We start from the raw sequence: 18,048 nt of genomic DNA on the forward strand, positions 1-18,048 counted from the left end.
CCACCTCCCTCCTTAGTGGTTGGTTCCAGTCAGTGTTGATGGGAGGGGCGAGGCTGCACCTGTGCCCCCTCACATACGGGGTGCCTCTGGGGTTGAAGCTTTCCCCCTCCTGTTTAACATCTACATGAAACCGCTGGGTGAGGTCATGGAAGAATCAAGGCATGCCTTGGTATCACTAGCTTTGAATACTCATTGATTTTTGTATTGGATTAAATAGACAGCAAACAAAACTGCTCTACTTGGAATGGTGAACTTCCTCAGTTCAACATATAAGTAGGTTAACTTCTTTGACACTGCTTAATTGATTGTTTAATAACCTTTCTATTACAGCATGCAACATTGAGAATGGAAAGAAGCAGAAGATGCAAATATCTCAAGTGGTCTAACATTAATTAAGTCTTGTCTACTTTCATATATATATATTTATATATTTATATATTTATATATTTATTTATTGCAGGGCAGGTCCCCAAATTATACAGTAAATTTAGAAATCCAGTTTGGCAAATACCCTGGCAGCTTAATCAATATTCAGTTATTTAATGATGAAACTCTTCTCTTTACCTTCAATGTACTGTTTGGTGGCCTTGAGAATTATTTTCAGCCATGGTTGCTATTTATATCACAAAAATGCAAACCAAAGCTGCCCAGAATATATTGCATAGATTCATTTGCACTAGGTATTTTCTGTTCATTTTGTAGTTTCTCCTGTTCTGTTCTCATCCAACAGAATTGTACAAGTGGTTTAAAAGGGACACAACCTTTAACTCATCTGTCTGCTGGAAAGATGATGTCCCTTTCGTAATAGGTTAAAACAAATAACAATTATGGGTGAGAAGAGAGATAAAAACCCTGTGATAATGTATATCAAATTTCTGGATTTAATACTCCAAAAAGACTGTCTCATTTACCAAATGCTAAAAATCTCCCTTTTTTACCCTTCACATCTAGAATACTACCATCCAAACCAAATTTTTCATTCTGAGTACCTGTGTCATCAACATAGGGGACAGTTCAAAAAGATGATTGGTGTGATTGGAATTGACAGCATTAACACGATTGGTATGTAGATACTTAAGAGATGCACTGGGATAAAAATGTCAATATCATTTCAATCATCAATCATCTTTTTACATTTTGTAATGTTTTGTCCTGCAGTTTAAAAATTCAGCAGAAAATGTATGCATGGATATTTCTATCCAAATTCAAGCATGTTTCTCTTAATGTATACATTTTAGCCATTATGCTCATTTCTGCATTTTTTTTCCCCAATGGAAATTGCAGTTCTCTACATATCTTTCCATTGTGTACCGTATTTTTCCGACTATAGATGATACTTTTTTCTAAAATCCTTACACTAAAAATTGAAGGGCATCTTATTCAAGGAAGTCAGCCGAGGAGAGAACCGTGTGGTTGCAAAACTGCCCATACTTTGTCTCTGCAGACAGGCTTCCTCCTATTGCTAGCCTCCAATCACGAGTGAAATAGCTTGTCTCCCAAACAGACTTCCTCCAATCACGAGCCTTATGTAACTGACGTCAGCTGATGCTGAACAAACCAATTAGAGGAAGTCTCTTTGCAGAGACAAGCTATCGGCAGTTTCACTCGTGACTGAATGTAATCAGTTATGCAAAAGAGCATGGAAATAGAGCTGCAAAGAGACGGTTTGGACCTCCTCCCACCGAGTGTATCAGGTAAATGTTAACTAATTACTAAATAAAAATGTGTTCTGCACTATCTTTAAAATATTGATTTCTTAATTTTGGGTTGGAAAAGTGGAGGTTGTCTTGTACATGGAGACGTCTTATTGACGGAAAAATACGGTAAATACTTTTGTGCATCTTTTCTGGGTTGCCAACATAAGGCATACATTTCAGGATATGACTGTGATCTGAGTACTCCTAAATATTCAAAAACTCTCAAATTTACTTATCCTTATAAAACTTCAAATGCGATGAATATCTCAGCCATCCATATTCAATAGCCTTGACCTTTACAGTGGACTCAACCAGACATAACAAAAGGAGAGAATTGTCACCCCAATATCCAACTAATGAGATTGTAAGAGAAATCCTGCTACAATATTGGCCTCAGTGATGTCTAAGACTTTTTTAATAGCATTAAAGAAAGAAAATCTCCTGCCCCACTTTTGTGATAAGAAGCTGAATTCCTATAGGACTATAGGCTAGAATGAGAAGACGGGAATGGCAAACTACTTTCACACTCTTGCCAGGATAATCAAATGGTCGCTAACAGACATGTTTGATGAAAGGGTGTCTTTTCCTTTTATAAATTATATGCTTTGGTGTTTATGAATTGCAATGTTAATTTTTCTGATAAGCCTTTCTGAATACCAGAAGAGGCATATATAAATGTTTAAATAAACAAACATGCTTTTCTTATAAATAATTTATTCTGCATTCTTCCTCATTCATTGGAATTTCTTTGGAGTCTGGTACCCAGGGAGGTGGGGAAGATCAATACAGGATACTGATTATCACCCTCTATATTTGTAATAGGCACATCATATTTTTCATACCTGAAAGGATATCTTCACCAGAAAATTATTCTGTTTAAAATGCAGTTGAGTTTCATAGATATACAGGTAGTTCTCGTTTAACAACCACTTGTTCAGTGACTGTTCAAAGTTACAACACTGCTGAACAAGTGGTACTTGTGACCGTTCCTCGAAGTTCTGGCCATCTCAGAACCTCTGTGGTCACGTGATCGCGATTTGGGCGCTTGGCAATCGGCTCACACTTACAATGGTTGCCGCATCCTGCAGTCATGTGATCACCATTTGCAACCTTCCCTGCCAGCTTCCCACAAGCGAAGTCAATGGGGAAGCCAGCAGGAAAGATCACAAGTCACTCCAGTAAGTCACTTGCACTCTCCCCCACCCAGCAGCAGCCACCCCTGGCCCAGCCACACTTGGGCCTCATAGGCCACCTGTGCACCCTCTCCCACTCTGCAGCAGCCACCCCTGGCCCAGCAACAGCCACCCCTGCCCATGCCATGCTTGCACCGCACCTTGCAGGTCACTCATGCACCCTCCCCTGCCCAACAGCAGCCACTTCCTTGCCTCCTGGCCTGCTTGGAAGCCACCTGGGACTTGCTTAATGACCTGTGATCCTCGTTTAACAACAGCAACAAGGAGTGCCAGGATTGCCATCCCTAAGCGATATGTTCATGTGACATTGTGCTTTACAACTGCATTGCTCAGTGACGGAAATTCCGGTCCCAATTACTGTCATTAAGCAAGGACTACCTGTATACTGTACCCAAGCCCTCATCCTATTCTTTTCCTGTACTCCCCCAGAATCTTAGTATGGACTACCTTGTGGATATTCTAAGCATGGGATCCAAAATATGCTGATTCTTCCTGCCCAAACAAGAGGTTTTCATTCTTGAGTAGAGATCTACCACATATAACATCACACTTTCAAGTATGACATGTTCTGATATATCTACTGGAGACAGAAAATATCGTAAAAGAGAACATTTATCAATTCAGACTTAACACCATCATACTGAATGTTTTTCTTTTCTTTTCTTTTTTTAATATTCTAAGCATGCACTAATGTTCCCCAGAGAATGCTCTTTAAACTGATTAAATATTCATAACATGAATCAGACATACCTGCTCTGTTCTGTCCCACTGCAACATAACATCTGAAAAGTCTCAAACATGAGGGGAGGAGCAAAGAGATTATTTCCTATGTAATAAATCAAACATTCATTTTCTATGGAAATGTGCTTTTGGAGAGGACTGCTGGCCAATCAATCTGTGCCTTTAAGCAATGGCATTGCTTAAATCAGTCAAATGTATTTGGTTCTCTATGGATGACCTTTCCGCGTATGACTAAATGTTGTGTCTCGCTGAAGACACAGTGTCAATGGGGAAGCAAGGCTGCTGTATCACTGAAAAGCATCATTACCCAAGCTAAATGTTACAGTCCTTTGAAAAACTTTCTGGAGCTGGCCAAAGCTCTCACTGTTTTCAAGAATCCTGAGGTAGGGAAGACTAAGAGGCAAATACCAATTAGTTACCTACAGAAATAGGTATTTCTCAATTTCAGACTTTTTCCCTCAAGCCATGTCCAAATTTATCAGTCACTTAGCACAGATTTTTAATTATTCACGCTGGAACACAGACTGTGCACAGGAACTGCTGGAACAGACAATAAACGTGATATAGAGCATGCGGTATTCAACCCAGACGACTATGATGAAAAATGCATGAGACATGGTGCAAACAGCAGGAAAAAGGGAATTCTGTTCAGTAGTGGCATAACAGAAACACAACGTGAAAAATCTACACAGCTTTTAAGTTAAGGGTCAAAGTTTATATGTAAAACAGTCCCCAAGTTAAATGAAAAGAGCTATACTTGCTTGCTGTTTTCCTATTTATTTTGCCAACACATTTCTAAACCTGCTCTTAACAGCAAGCTTCTCTTTCAAATATGACAAGCAGAAGAAGACTGCTCTCTTTCTTTCCCCCCACTGACATTACTGAGCAATCTTATTTACTCTGCTGGCTTTAGTCAGTCTGGATAAGATCTGTGTTAAGCAACAAGAGTCTCTGTTCTATGGGTTAGCCTACCATTGAGCAGGTCATGCAGAAGCAAATCTTCAAATCCTAGTCTGGTTATTCAATAACTGCCCGTCCTGCCCCTGTAACAAGTTCTCTCTTTGTAGAGTGACCAAAGATTCCATGTAAAGGAATCTTTGTTAAGGTTGTAAGAAGTCCTCAAGACACTTTGAATAGTGATCTAACAAGTCAAAAACTTTGCAGAACATTTGTCAGATGTCTATATGGGAGGAAAGTGAAAAAGAGAGATGAAACAGTTATATTACTCTCCATTTATCCAGTTGTCACATTCTTAGCAGGGATTTATTGAAACTAGAGAATGAAGAACAGCCAGTTTGTATTTGTGTGTGTGTGTGTATGTAATTTTCAATTGCCATTGATCCTTCTTCCTGTTTCTGGTGTTAGGTAAATTTTACCCAATGGTATAAATTTCAGATAGGTTGTCAATATAATCAGCAGAACAGCAGACTAAAAGGTATACAAATAAAAGTTAATTTGAAAGGCTTTCAGATTAAAGATAAAACTCTTATGCATAGGGTAAAAAGATGCATTGGGGAAGACAGTCATATTTTTAGTTACTGTAGTTTTCAGGGACAAACATTTTCTGGTCCTGAAGGATATACAAGTGATACATAATGACTTATGTAAATACACATTAAGTATTCCATTGTAGTATATTAAATGTGCCACTAAGTAGAAATCCTTCTGAGATATAAGAGATTTTATTATTTTATTTATTGGATTTGGAGGCCTTCTTACTCCTAAAATAACTCTATATGGCTTACAATTTAAAACAGAAAACAATAAAAAGAAACTAGAGCATCCAAACACCGATATCCCAATATATAACTATATATATTATAGGGCATCACTGTGCTTTAAATTACTCTTGGAAGCCTTCTGGTAACCATTGTAGGGGCTGCAGCACTGATGTAATGTGCTCCCACTAATCAATGATGTTTACAACATGGCCTTTTGAATTCTGAACCAACTGTAGCCTCTAAGTGGTCTTTAAAGGTGGCCCCATATAGATTATATTGCAGTAATCTAAACAGGTGGTGACTGGGTCATGAAGGATATACAAGTGATAGGTAGGGCTGCAACTGGCACAACAACTGAAACTGGGCAAAGTCTCCCCAGTTGCAGCTTCCAGCTGCTGTTGTAATAGGAGCTATGAGCCACTAAGTCATGGATCAGCTCCTTCAGGGACAGGGCCACCCCATCAAAAGACATTACTGGAGTAGATGGAGAACTCTAATGGACAAAGAGTAACTCCAGCTTGTTATGGTTCAATTTAAGCCAGTTATTTCCCAACCAGACCCTCACAGCTTCCAGGAATCTGGACAGAACTTCAATGGCATCATTGAACTGGGCTGGGATAGTGATGTAAAGCTGAGGAGCATTAGCATATTGATGATATCAAACCTCAAGCCATTTGATGACTTTTCCAAGTGGCTTAATGTTAAATGGGAGGGAGTCCACATGGCTAATCTCTCCTCCCACCCAACTGAAACACCCACTCAGCAGGGAGTGGAACCAATGCCACACAATATCCCCAGTTCTCAAACCCTAACCTCAGTAGATGGTTTGGAAGGATACTATTGATGGCACTGAACGTTACTGAGTGGTCTAAAAGGATCAGCATGGGTGCACTTCCCTCATCTAGGTCCTGACAAAAGTCATCCACCAGCGCAACCAATGCTGTATCTGTTCCAATACAATTAACATCTTTAATTAGATAATTAAAAACGTATTTGTTGTTTCTCAGATGTTCCATGGAAGTACAAAGGGGGAGATCTGTCTTATATAGGAAAGAGTTCATTTATCACATTCTTAGATTTATAGCCCACCTTTCCATCAAAAGGTGACTAATGTAGCCAATAATAAACAGCAACAATAAAATATAACAAAAACACACAGCAACAGAATACAAAGTAAAACAAAAATAAAGAAAATGAAACTTGAAAATTCCAGGTAAAGTTAAACTGGCATATTTGTAAGGAGGAAATATTTAAATCCTGTTTTAACATCCAAATATTACTAATCTCAAGATATCTTCATGGTAAATACTAAGATGCAATGGATAAAAAGAACAGCATCCATGTAGGGAGAAACAGAACCAAATCAAAGATACTGTTTGCAAATGCCAGGCCATATTTTAGCTTCTGCCTCCAATCTGAACTATCAGTATTTTTTCCTATTAAATACTTGATGCAGTCTCATTTTGTCAAACACAATTTACAGAAGATTGACTGGTACTGACATTTATAAAGTCATTAAGATGACAGTTTCCATTTTGGAACTTGTTCTAGGACAAAAAGGACACTGTTCAACAGGGGGTACTTAAAAAAAGGAGCAAAGCAGAACTTGGAATTTCTAGTTAGTACACTCATATTCTATTCTCATAAATGTAGATTGGGCCAATATTGTTTTAATGCCTGTTGACTGCTAAACAATTCTTGGGAGATTGCCAAATCCTTCCTTCCTTCCTTCCTTCCTTCCTTCCTTCCTTCCTTCCTTCCTTCCTTCCTTCCTTCCTTCCTTCCTTCCTTCCTCCCTCCCTCCCTCCCTCCCTCCCTCCCTCCCTCCCTCTGAATGGCTATACTAGAGCCGATTGGAGCCTTGTGGAGGTTTAAAACAGCCACTTCTTGAACACCAAAAGATTCAGAAAGTTAGTAGTGAGTAAGTAGACACTGCATATGGCTGAGGTTCTGTAGGTTTTTAATCACAAAACCAGGTACAGTAATATAAATGCCAATTTTTCACCAAAGCATTCCAGTTTCACACAAGTAATAAAAAGTTTATGTGATGTGTAAGTTGCTCGTTCAATTTGTGGCAAATTTTTAATTTGATGACAGCATTGACAAGATAGTGTTAGATGATGGAAAACAAGAACTACAACACAAATTTATTAGGATGGGGTAGTTGCTTTTCATGTTGTAGTTCTTATTTATTGATTTATTTAATTTATCCCCGCCCATCTCCCCCTAATGGGGGACTCCGGGTGGCTCACAACTCGTTAAAACAATAAATAAAAATACAATTACAGAAAACCTAAAACCTGTACAAAACAATTACTAAAAAAGAAAGAGTCCAGGAGGCCGATGGTTCAGAGCAGCAAACGCCAGGCCTCTAAGGGGTTAGCCATCCCCACACCTGATGTCTTTATTTATTTAGATTTATTTATTTACACATTTATTTACCTATTACTGTTGAAGTTACTGAGTTTTGGAAGACTGGAGCTGGCTGCTAGGACTTGGGACTTAATCTTAGTTATTTTCTGTAAGTATTCTATCACAACTATGCTAGTTTGCCAGAGCTAAACAGCACTGCAAAAGAATCTGTAACTAAGCATTCCAGGATTTCTTAACAAAGTATTTCAATCATGAATATATACCTGTACATGCATATCTATTCAGTACAATTATAATGTATTTAGGCTTCATTATTATACAATTTTTACTTGATGGATGACAATTGCTAATTGCTGTGAACAGGCACACTGGAAATCTAAATGAGTCCACAGCTTGTTCTTCCAACTGAACTTGAACAGAATGTATCTCAAGGAAAGGCATCTTGGAAATCAAATTATTTCTTATTAATTGCTCCCACTAAGTTGTACTTAGGTACAAAACAACATTATAGGGAGGGGGATTGAAAATTCATTAAACAAAAAAGCTTATTTCAGAGCACTTGAAAAATTCATGCTGAGGAAAGTTTGCTTGACTTTTTAATACTTATATTTGGGTTGCATCAGCAGAGCCATATTTTTAAGAAGAAAATATATATTTATCAACTTGCCCTTCACTGGAAGTGCACTTACAATAATGCACAACTCAAATGGAAGGTTTCCAGATATAAAAGAAAATGTTATTTTATATTTTAAAAAGAACTAATGTACCAGAAAAATGGAAAACAAGTTTAGTTTATCTCTTCATGGGTTTTTGGCAGATCCTCATTATGCGGGAAGTATTTTAGACCTAAGACAAAATGACTGCAGTGGCTAAAGAAAGTCATTACTTAAGTCATTGCTTAAATAGACATAGTACAAACTTTGAGTCTGCAGTGCTGCAGAGATGCAACCCACACCACTATCTATTTCAGTGCACTTCATTTGGGCTGCAGCAACGCCATGCTCTGTCAGTGCATATTCAACTGCAGACATGCCGCAATGTCAGCAACATAACTCTTGTCAATGCAAATTTTTCATAAAGCACAAACACTGCACCATCTCTTTATTTAACACCTGCCAGACTGCTAATATCTGTTTTACATTGCCTAGAAAGATTGGGTGGGAGATAAATGATGCAACATCACTTTCCAACCAACATCAATTTATGTTTTACTATTCGCAATGTGAACATCTAATGCAAACTCTCTTCTACCTTGATAAGCAGAAGCTTTAGAATTGTCTTAATATAAGAAGATTCCCTTGTACTTATTCATTAACCAAAAAATATAGATCCTTCTAAATTTATAGATAAAAAACCAGTAAGGATTGTCATCCATTTTAACTCTCTTCTACCAGCTTTTATTAGAAATGTTTAACTTACCCAATGAAAAGTAATTTTTGCTAGGCCTCATTTATGAATGATAAATGTTATTTTGCGCCATATTTTGAGGGATACTTGTATTCTAGGGGTTATCATGGATTTATTTCTGTCACTGAAGACCCAAGTAACTTGATTGATCAAGATCAACAATTACCATCTTCAGCTGGTATAACAGCTATAATCACAGAATCGTTAAGGTTGTAAGATATTTTGGAGGTCATCTAGTCCAACCCCATGTCCAAAGCAGGAACCTTCATATTACCCCAGATAAATCACAGTCCAGTCTTTTCTTGAAAATCTCCAGTGATGGAGCACCTACAAGTCCAGGAGGCAGGCTGCTGCTCCATTGCTTAATACCCCTCACGATCAAGAAGTTCCTTCTTGTTTCAAGTTTGGAGCTCCTTCTGTAAAACTTCCTTCTACCAGCACTATGGAAAATAAATCCACACCCTCTTCTCTGTGTCAGCCTTCAAATATTAGAAGACTGTTGTCATGACTCCCCTTAGCCTTCTCTTCTTTATGCAAACATACCCAGTTCCTTTAACTGTCCTTCACAGGATTTAGCCTCCAAGCCCCTTACCATTTTTCAATTTTTCTTTGCATTCTTTCCAGTTCCTCAGCATCCTTCTTGAACAGTATGATAGCAACCAGAAATGGACACAGTATACCATATGTGGTCCGACCAGTGCAGCATAGAGTCGAACTAGCATTTCCCATGACTCTGACACTGTACCTCTGTTGATGCAGCCCAAGACTGCATTGGCTCTTTTGGCAGCTGCAGCAAACTCATGTATGCTGGCTCATACTTAATCTGTGGTCTGTTGGGACTCTAAGATACTTCTCACAAGTATACTGCTGAGTCAGAAACCACCTATCCTTTACTTGTGCATCTGTTTTTCCTACCTAAGCGCAGGCAGAACCCACATTTCTCACCACTGAACTGCATATTGTTGGATAGGGCTCCATGTTCAAATCCATCAAGATCCTGAAGATCTTTTTGAACCTGTTCTTTGAAGTGTTAGCAATCCTCCAAGCTTTGTGTTGCCTGCAAATCTGATGAGCATCCTTTCTATCCTCTTGTGTAAGTCATTTACAAAAATGCTGAAGAGCATTGGGCCCAGGATAGAACCCTGGGGTAACCCACTGGATACCTTCCTTCATATTGATACCTTTCCTGGACAGTCTTATCAGAATAGTTCATGCATTGATACTGGATTATTATAGCACACACTATGAATGGCTCCAAATAGAGTGTTTTACAGACTGTTGCTTAGTGATGTAAAATACCTGTGAAAAGAGCTATCTAAGTAGCTCCATTCCATTGCCTAAGATGTTGTTAATCATCTTGTTAATTATCCAAGGATCCTTCTATTTCCATATGATCTATTTAATATTTAGTTAAAGGGAGAGGATGTCTGATGAACCATATTGCAATCTGCTGATATATAGTTACCTGTGGTACAGAAAGAGGCAATCTCTAAAACAGCCCCACTTTGTGGAATACACTTCTAATAAGAATTAGGTTGACCTCTAATATGTTGTTTTAAATTGGAAACTGAAACTTCCAGACTTTCTTCTGATTTTATTTGTTGAGCTAATTACTGTTTATTCATTATTTAAATGGGTTTAAGCATTTTTATTGTTCTAGTTTTTTTCTTCTACATTTTATTGCATTCACTATAATTATAATTGTAACATCATTCTAATATTCCTTAACAAACAGTAGTTTAAAAATGTGAACAAATAAATCAGTTGCAACAATAAGGAGGGTGGAAAAGACCACATTTGACTGCAGCAAGATTATTGTATGCACAAAGATGGATAGATTTGGTACACCCACAATGGAGGAATGGTTGGTGAAGATGATAGAACTTGCTGAGATGGCTAAATTGACTTCTTTGATCAGAGAAAAGACAATATCTATGTTTATTGCTGATTGGAAACCCCTTATGGACTTTTTGCAAAAAACAGAAAAAGATGCTTATGATTTATGGTTTTGATGATATTTAATGGTTTTGAAAGAAGAGAGTTATGTTACAAGCATAGAGTAAGAGGTAAATTTATAATTGTACTTATAACTGCTGTAAAGAAGATCGGAAGCTACTTTTCTGTATCTTTTTTCTTTCTTTTCTATTTTGCTTTTACTTTTTTTTCCTTCCTTGAACTTTTAGCTTTCTCTTTGATTTCTTTCTTCTTCTTTTCTTTTTCTTACATTATATTAGCTTGTATTACTTTTTATCTTCCTTTTAAAAAATCTACCTATCTATCTTTCTATCTAAAAGACTACATTTGAATAGCTACAGAGCAGAAATTCAATTGCCTTTTGTTCCTTTCCAGTGTATATCATTTTTTTTGGTAACATGCCTTTGCTCTGTTCATTGTATGCATAGCAAATTGCCATTATATCCATCCCTAAGGTATCTCATATTGCCTTGACTCTTAGATCAAGTTCCAATAAACTTGTTTTCTGCCAAGAAGTAAGCTTTTACAAAATTTAATGATGAAATTCTATTTACAAGGTTTTGATTCTTTTAGCATATATTCAGAACGTAAGACAAAGTAAATTTAGCAAGTTTCAAAATTAGAATGAAGAAGCTTATAAATGGGTTGTTGGAACACCTAAAAATCAGGTTACAAGCATGATCACAATTACGAAATGACTACAAAACATTGCTTTGCTGCAGAAATGTTGTAGATCTCTTGATGCATTTAGAATGACCAGATTACTTTGGCTTACATTCCTGTTTTTTATTGGAAAGGATCTAGAAGGCATCACATTTCTGGACTATACTTTGAGGCCAAGAACACCCTTCAACCTTGTAATCACAATGAACCCTAGAGATAAATGCATGTTCTAACAGCTGAAGAGAAGAACTTCCCATGGAAATTACACTATATGTAAATATGGTGAAATTTACACGATTCAGCAGATTTAAATCAAATAAAAAAAAAAGTGAAGGATAGTTTTCAAGTCTCAAAATAATGCTTACTTTTCTATTAAGTCCAGCGTTACTCCTGGTACCAGTCTCACACTCTTCTGCATGCAAAACCTGTAGAGAAAAGAAGAGATTAGAAGTAAATCACACTAATTAAATACCTCAGGATGGGTAATCCAAATGGTGTATGGAAAGAACAAGTCCCTCATTTTAACTGCTGTTTTTAAAAAATATGTAAGGAGTGACAAAAGGTTTTCTGCTGCACAGCAGGAAACAATACTTGCTGTACTCCTAACTATGCAGTGGCTGCCATTGTTACTTAAATATTTGGCCTGCAGCCAAAGATTTGGTAAGTTACTTTCAAAGTACTGTGAATTACAGTAACCCTTCTTCCTTCTCCAGTCTGTGTTCATGTGCACTTTATTATTCTTCCAACTTTTTTTCTTCCTATGCTTTTTCTCTGATGCCCATTTTTCCTCCTCTTCACTGTTCAGGAGGACTTCTTCCAGCCAGTGCTTAATTTTCAGAAAAAGAAGCACGACCGTTTTATGTGTATGTGTGTGCAAACTAAATGTTGAATTCAAGATAAGCTTATAAGTAGTGAAAAAAGATGCATTTTCTACTTCCTCAGGGTCATGTCAAATCTGGTGTTATTTCATACTCTAACATTAAAAGTTTGGTATTGAAAATATCAAGGCTCAGTTCAGGCACAAATGAAAGCCATCTTTCTAGCTCTCATTTCAGCCTTGGGGCATGTATGCTGCACACGGGCACACACATGAGCAAGCCTTGCCTTCTACCTCCCTAGCCTTCTGTTTTGAAACTTTTGAGACTTGCTTGGTTGTTGTATCCTCATTCACAAATCAAAACAGTTCTGCCACTGGGAGTGGAAAGCCTTTCTGTGAACCCAGAATTTTTGTGGATAATCGGACTGCTTAGCCCATACTGTGATGGAATGGAATTATGAAGGCCAGACTCAGGGAGAAAAACGTTTCCTTTCATCTCCTGAGGCGAGAGGGAGAGATAAGAGGATGAGACTGGCACCTCCCTGAGGAATTCACAATGTTGTGGCTGGCATTACTTGGGAGCTGGGGTTTCAGTCTGGGAAGATTCTTGCTAGAGGTTGTAGCTAATAAACATTGCTGGACTGAATTTACATGGTCTCTTGGAGTTCCTTGGGCTAGGCCTGACATCAATCTTCCCAGACTGAAACCCCAGTTCCCAAGTAATGCCAGCCACAGCATTGTGAATTCCTCAGGGAGGTGCCAGTCTCATCCTCTTATCTCTCCCTCTCGCCTCAGGAGATGAAAGGAAACGTTTTTCTCCCTGAGTCTAGCCTTCATAATTCCATTCCATCACACATACTTACCCAAAGTTCTGTCCAATTCCTTAACTGCAGTATACCGTAGATACTGATTTCACTTTCTACCTTACATGTAGCAGTTAACAGCCCTAGTTCTGCTACTTACAGTAATGCCTATTTTACAACATTTTGGCACTAACTGCTTTGCTAATCATAAAATGTGATGTGCTTGATCAGGGAACATAGAAATCAGTCTGTTACTTACATCAGAGGACTATGTTCCTATAAAATTGGAAGTGTGCTTTTATTCTGCATTAATGCATAATTGTCCCTTTTTTTCTCTATTTAATCATCCAATTCAGCAATTTACACTGTAACCTTCAACCTTTTTGTCTTGCTTAGCCAAACTTCAAATGCTATAAAATCTGTTTGTGAGTACTATGACAGTCTGGTAGTTTTACTATATGTTGGAGTGAAAGACTGAGTGTTCAGAGTTGTATTACAATAATTTTTAGCCTATTTTCTGGGTAGATTTCTTTTTTAAAAATGTATCGAAGAATGAAAGAACAGATAGGATGTAAGGGAAACTGTGCTTGGATGCCAGAACAAACCACAATCATTTAGGTGCACGTTTTATATATACATTTTAATTTTTTAAATATTTTTAACTCCAGCATCAACTATCTCATGTATTCATTCCTCTAAAATACTGTAAATCAGATTTCTAATGTAAAACTGCAACTGTGCAATAAAATTAAACAAGCATATTAGCATGTTTGATTCCAAAACCTCACTATTCAACCTTTTTGTTCAGAGCTAAACTCACAAAACTGATGCATACATAATCTCCTGAGAGATTAAAGCAACTGTGGAGTCCTTGGGGTTCTCTGAGCTTGGTTCTTTTCTTGCAAACGTTTCATTACCCAGCTAGGTAACATCTTCAGTGCTAAAATGGGCTGGGGTTTGCTCTCTATTTATGTGCTGTAGCCTGCACATATGTAGATACTATTCAAAAGAGACAAAAGACCAGAAGATTGCCTCACCAGCAATCAATCACTAGCAATCATCACCCAGATAAGCAAAGGTTACCACCAGGCACACAATCAAGCAGCAAACATATGCCAAAGAACTACCAGAGGAGCAAAACAAAAAAACCCCACCCATACCAGCACTGGCACATAAAGAGAGAGCAAAGCCCAGCCCATTTTAGCACTGAAGATGTTACCTAGCCGGATAATGAAACGTTTGCAAGAAAAGAACCAAGCTCAGAGAACCCCAAGGACTCCACAGTTCAACCCTGAGCTACACATATTCACCTCTATTGGTACCACATATGAGATTAAAGCAACTTTAGCTCAGGTATATTCATTGCTGTGCTATTACAAGCACCAGGAAACTCAGAGGAGGATCTAACAACAATGTTCCAGGTTGGCACAGCTGGAATGCAGATTGTGGAAATTTCTGCACAAAAACAAAATCTTTGTTTTCTGCCATCTTTGCATTCTTGAGTAGTTATCTGGCAAAGTAGTTTAATCCTGCCACAACAAATGGAATGTTGGAGTCCAGAGATGCCTACTATGATATATTTGCAAGATGTCTCAGGAATAAAATCACTTTTCTGACCTGGATTTTACAGCTGAGGCTAGTCCAAATGACATACCTGATGTCCTATCAGAACCAGTTTCCATTCTGGAGACTGGAGGAGGACACCTGAAACTAAGTATCTGACTATATGTTCTCCTGACCACAGCCCTTCATGGCTAATTTGATCAAGGTGGAAGAGACTAACTGGACAGATCTGGAGTATGATAAATGAAATGTTGTAGTAAGGATGAGGGTGCTAGATATATAGAAAGAGACAAGAAGTCCACTCTGAACTTTTTAACTACCTGGCAGTTACTGTATCCCTTCTTAAATAAAGTACTCAAGACGGTAGTGCTGAAGAGCTTCAGGTACTTTTAGAAGAAATTGATTATCTAAACCCAATCCAATGTGACGAATGGCTTCTACAAGAGACAGGGTAAGTGTGATTTTATTAATTCATCTTCCAGCAGCTTTTGGTATTGTCAATTATTGTATTATTTTGGGTTGGCTGCGAGTTATTGGGAGTCATTGTATTCTTAGCTACACTGCCATATTCAAAGGAAAGCAATGGATAACAATAACATGGAAATTAACCTAAAACAAATTAACAGTTCAACATAAAAAAATAGATTTAATAACAATCTAGAAGGCACATTGCCAAAAGAATATCTGTAAAATACTCTCTACAGATGTTTGATGGTAGAAATCAGTATCAATGGACAGTTTGCTCTGCAAATTCTGAAAATCTTGCAGACTTCTGGTTGGAGTGAGAGAGGAACATGTAATTGTAAATGACTCCAGTTATGTTCTGGTTGATGATAATTCGACCTTCTAATAGCCAAATGGATTCTGATGTGGTGTGCCAGGGGGTTGATTATAATGATGGAGGGCAAGGAGAACCATATGTATTTCTTTGTTTAACAAATGTTTATGGAAGCCCATCTATCAAAAGGAACTTGGATGATGAATAAGAATAAAAACACTTTACAATTATCAAAAAACATTAAAGCAAAAAAGACAATGTTGGGGCCCCAATAAAATGTAGGTCAAACACACCATACCAGTTCCATTAACATTCTGGCCCCAGTGCCTGGGAGAAAAGCCAGGGCTTCACTGCTTTCCTAAAGGTCAATAGGGTTGGGGTAATCTGTTTTCTCCAGGGGGAGGCTATTTCATAAGGCAGGTGCCATGACAGAGAATGCAAGCTTCCAAGGTCCTATCAGTGAGGGGGGCTGGAGATCTAGTGGGATGGGTAGACACCACTGGGGATAGGCAGTCCCACAAGTAACCTGGCCCCTTGCCATGTAGGACTTTAAAGGTGACAACCAGCACTTTGAATTGCACCCAGAAGCCTACTGGGAAGCAGTACAGTTTATGCAGCAGCAGCATTACATGGGCATACTGCAGTGCGCCCACTACTATGTGTGCCTCTGCATTCTGGACTGGCTGAAACTTCCAAACACTTTTCAAGGGCAGCCTCATGTACAGCATGTTGCCATAATCCAGTTGGGAGCTGATTAAGGCATGAGTGACTATGAGCAGTGCCTTCTGATCTGGGATGGGGAACAATTGGCATACAAGATATATTTTGTGCAAAGGCTCTCCTGGCCATGACTGCCACCTGCTCTTCAAACAGGAGCTATGAGTCCAAGATGACACCTAGATTGTGTACTAACTCTGACTGGGGAAGTGTAACCATAGTTAGTTAAAGATGGCAAATCATTTTAGGGCCCTAAAACTTATAGCCACTTACTCTAGTCAGGATTGAGCTGAAGCCAATTTCTCCCCATCGAGATCCATACAGCCTCTGTATAAGCACCAGGAAAGCACCTCAAGAGTATTACTTCAACAGTCCAAGGCAGAAATGCACAATTGAGTGTTATCAGCATAATGATGATACTTGACCCTGTGTTAATGAATAACCTCACCTAGCGATTTCAGGTAGAAGTTAAATTGCAGTGGGAAGAGAGTCAAACCCTGCAGCACCCTGCAAAGCAGACACCTAGGGCTAGACTTCCCCCACCCCCTTGCAATACCAATTGGAACCAGCCTTGGAGGAAGGAGGAGAACCACTGAAAAACCATGCCTCCCACTGCCAACTCCAGAAGGATACCATGATCAATAGTATTGAGAGCTGCTGAGAGATCAAGGAGGACCAAGATGGATACACTCCTCCCATCTCAAGCCCACTGGAGGTCATTTACAAGCATGATCAATGCTGTCTTGGTACTATATCCCAGCCTGAACCCTGACTGTATTGGATCCAGATAATCAGCTTCCTCTAGAGCCCTTTGAAGCAATATACTTACCCCCTTCTCAAAAACCTTCCCCCCAAAAGGATGGTTGCAAGCTGGAAGAAAGTTGTCTAATGCTGCCGAGTCCAGTTATGACTTCTTGAGTTATGTAGTAATGCAGTTATTAAACAGCAGGCCTCAATGCAGAGAACCTTTGCTGTTGGTGAAGAATCTGTCTCTTGCTTCTTGGAAGATACATCAGGCGTTGTGCTTTATGACCAGGTGGCTTTTGATTAAGGACTGCTGCCTAGCTAGGGCAGGCCTCCCACATTCCTAATGGAGTTGGAGAACAGCACTATGTCAAGTGCCTTCCTTTTGAAAGAAAAATAAAGTGCACATCTGGGGTCAGGTATAATAAAGTATTTCTACACATTACAAAGCTGTCATTTTGTTCCCCCCTCAGGGTACGGAACAAAAACTATGAGCAGGATGGAAATAAAGCTGAGGCTTCAGAAATTTCAAGGGGCTGTCCATTTCTCAAAGGAAACAGAATAATGAATCATATCAGGCTGTTTTTGATTAGTAGGGAAAACATCCTTTCTCGGGCATAGCCAGTTCACCATGGTTCATCTGCCTGGGATTCAGATTAATGGCATACTTTAATGGCACAATTCATAACTTTCATTTACATCTACCTTTTTTGTAACATGTACTCCAATGCCCCAGATGTCCAATCATAATTCTGAATAGATTAGTAAAGGAATAATTCAAGTCTTCTTCTTTAAATAACTGTTTCTGTCTCCAGGCTAATCCTGAACTTGACAAACTATTTTATACTAGCCACGCT

At 38.5% G+C, this 18,048-nt stretch overlaps 1 protein-coding gene across 2 annotated transcripts in view; it reads right to left on the reverse strand.

The window, feature by feature from the left end:
* RPTOR (regulatory associated protein of MTOR complex 1) overlaps window positions 1-18,048 on the reverse strand; it is a 402,885-nt gene that overhangs the window by 184,305 nt on the left and 200,532 nt on the right. For both annotated transcript variants that reach the window (XM_088138378.1, XM_088138377.1), the window contains exon 7: window positions 12,135-12,194. In XM_088138378.1, coding sequence (XP_087994504.1) covers window positions 12,135-12,194 — 60 coding nt within the window. The remainder of the gene's footprint in view (window positions 1-12,134; window positions 12,195-18,048) is intronic.

This window comes from Python bivittatus, unplaced genomic scaffold, assembly GCF_059951505.1.
Source record: "Python bivittatus isolate LINGU-HERP-01145 unplaced genomic scaffold, Pbiv_v1 ctg000220_np1212, whole genome shotgun sequence".
NCBI classification, from domain to species: domain Eukaryota; kingdom Metazoa; phylum Chordata; class Lepidosauria; order Squamata; family Pythonidae; genus Python; species Python bivittatus.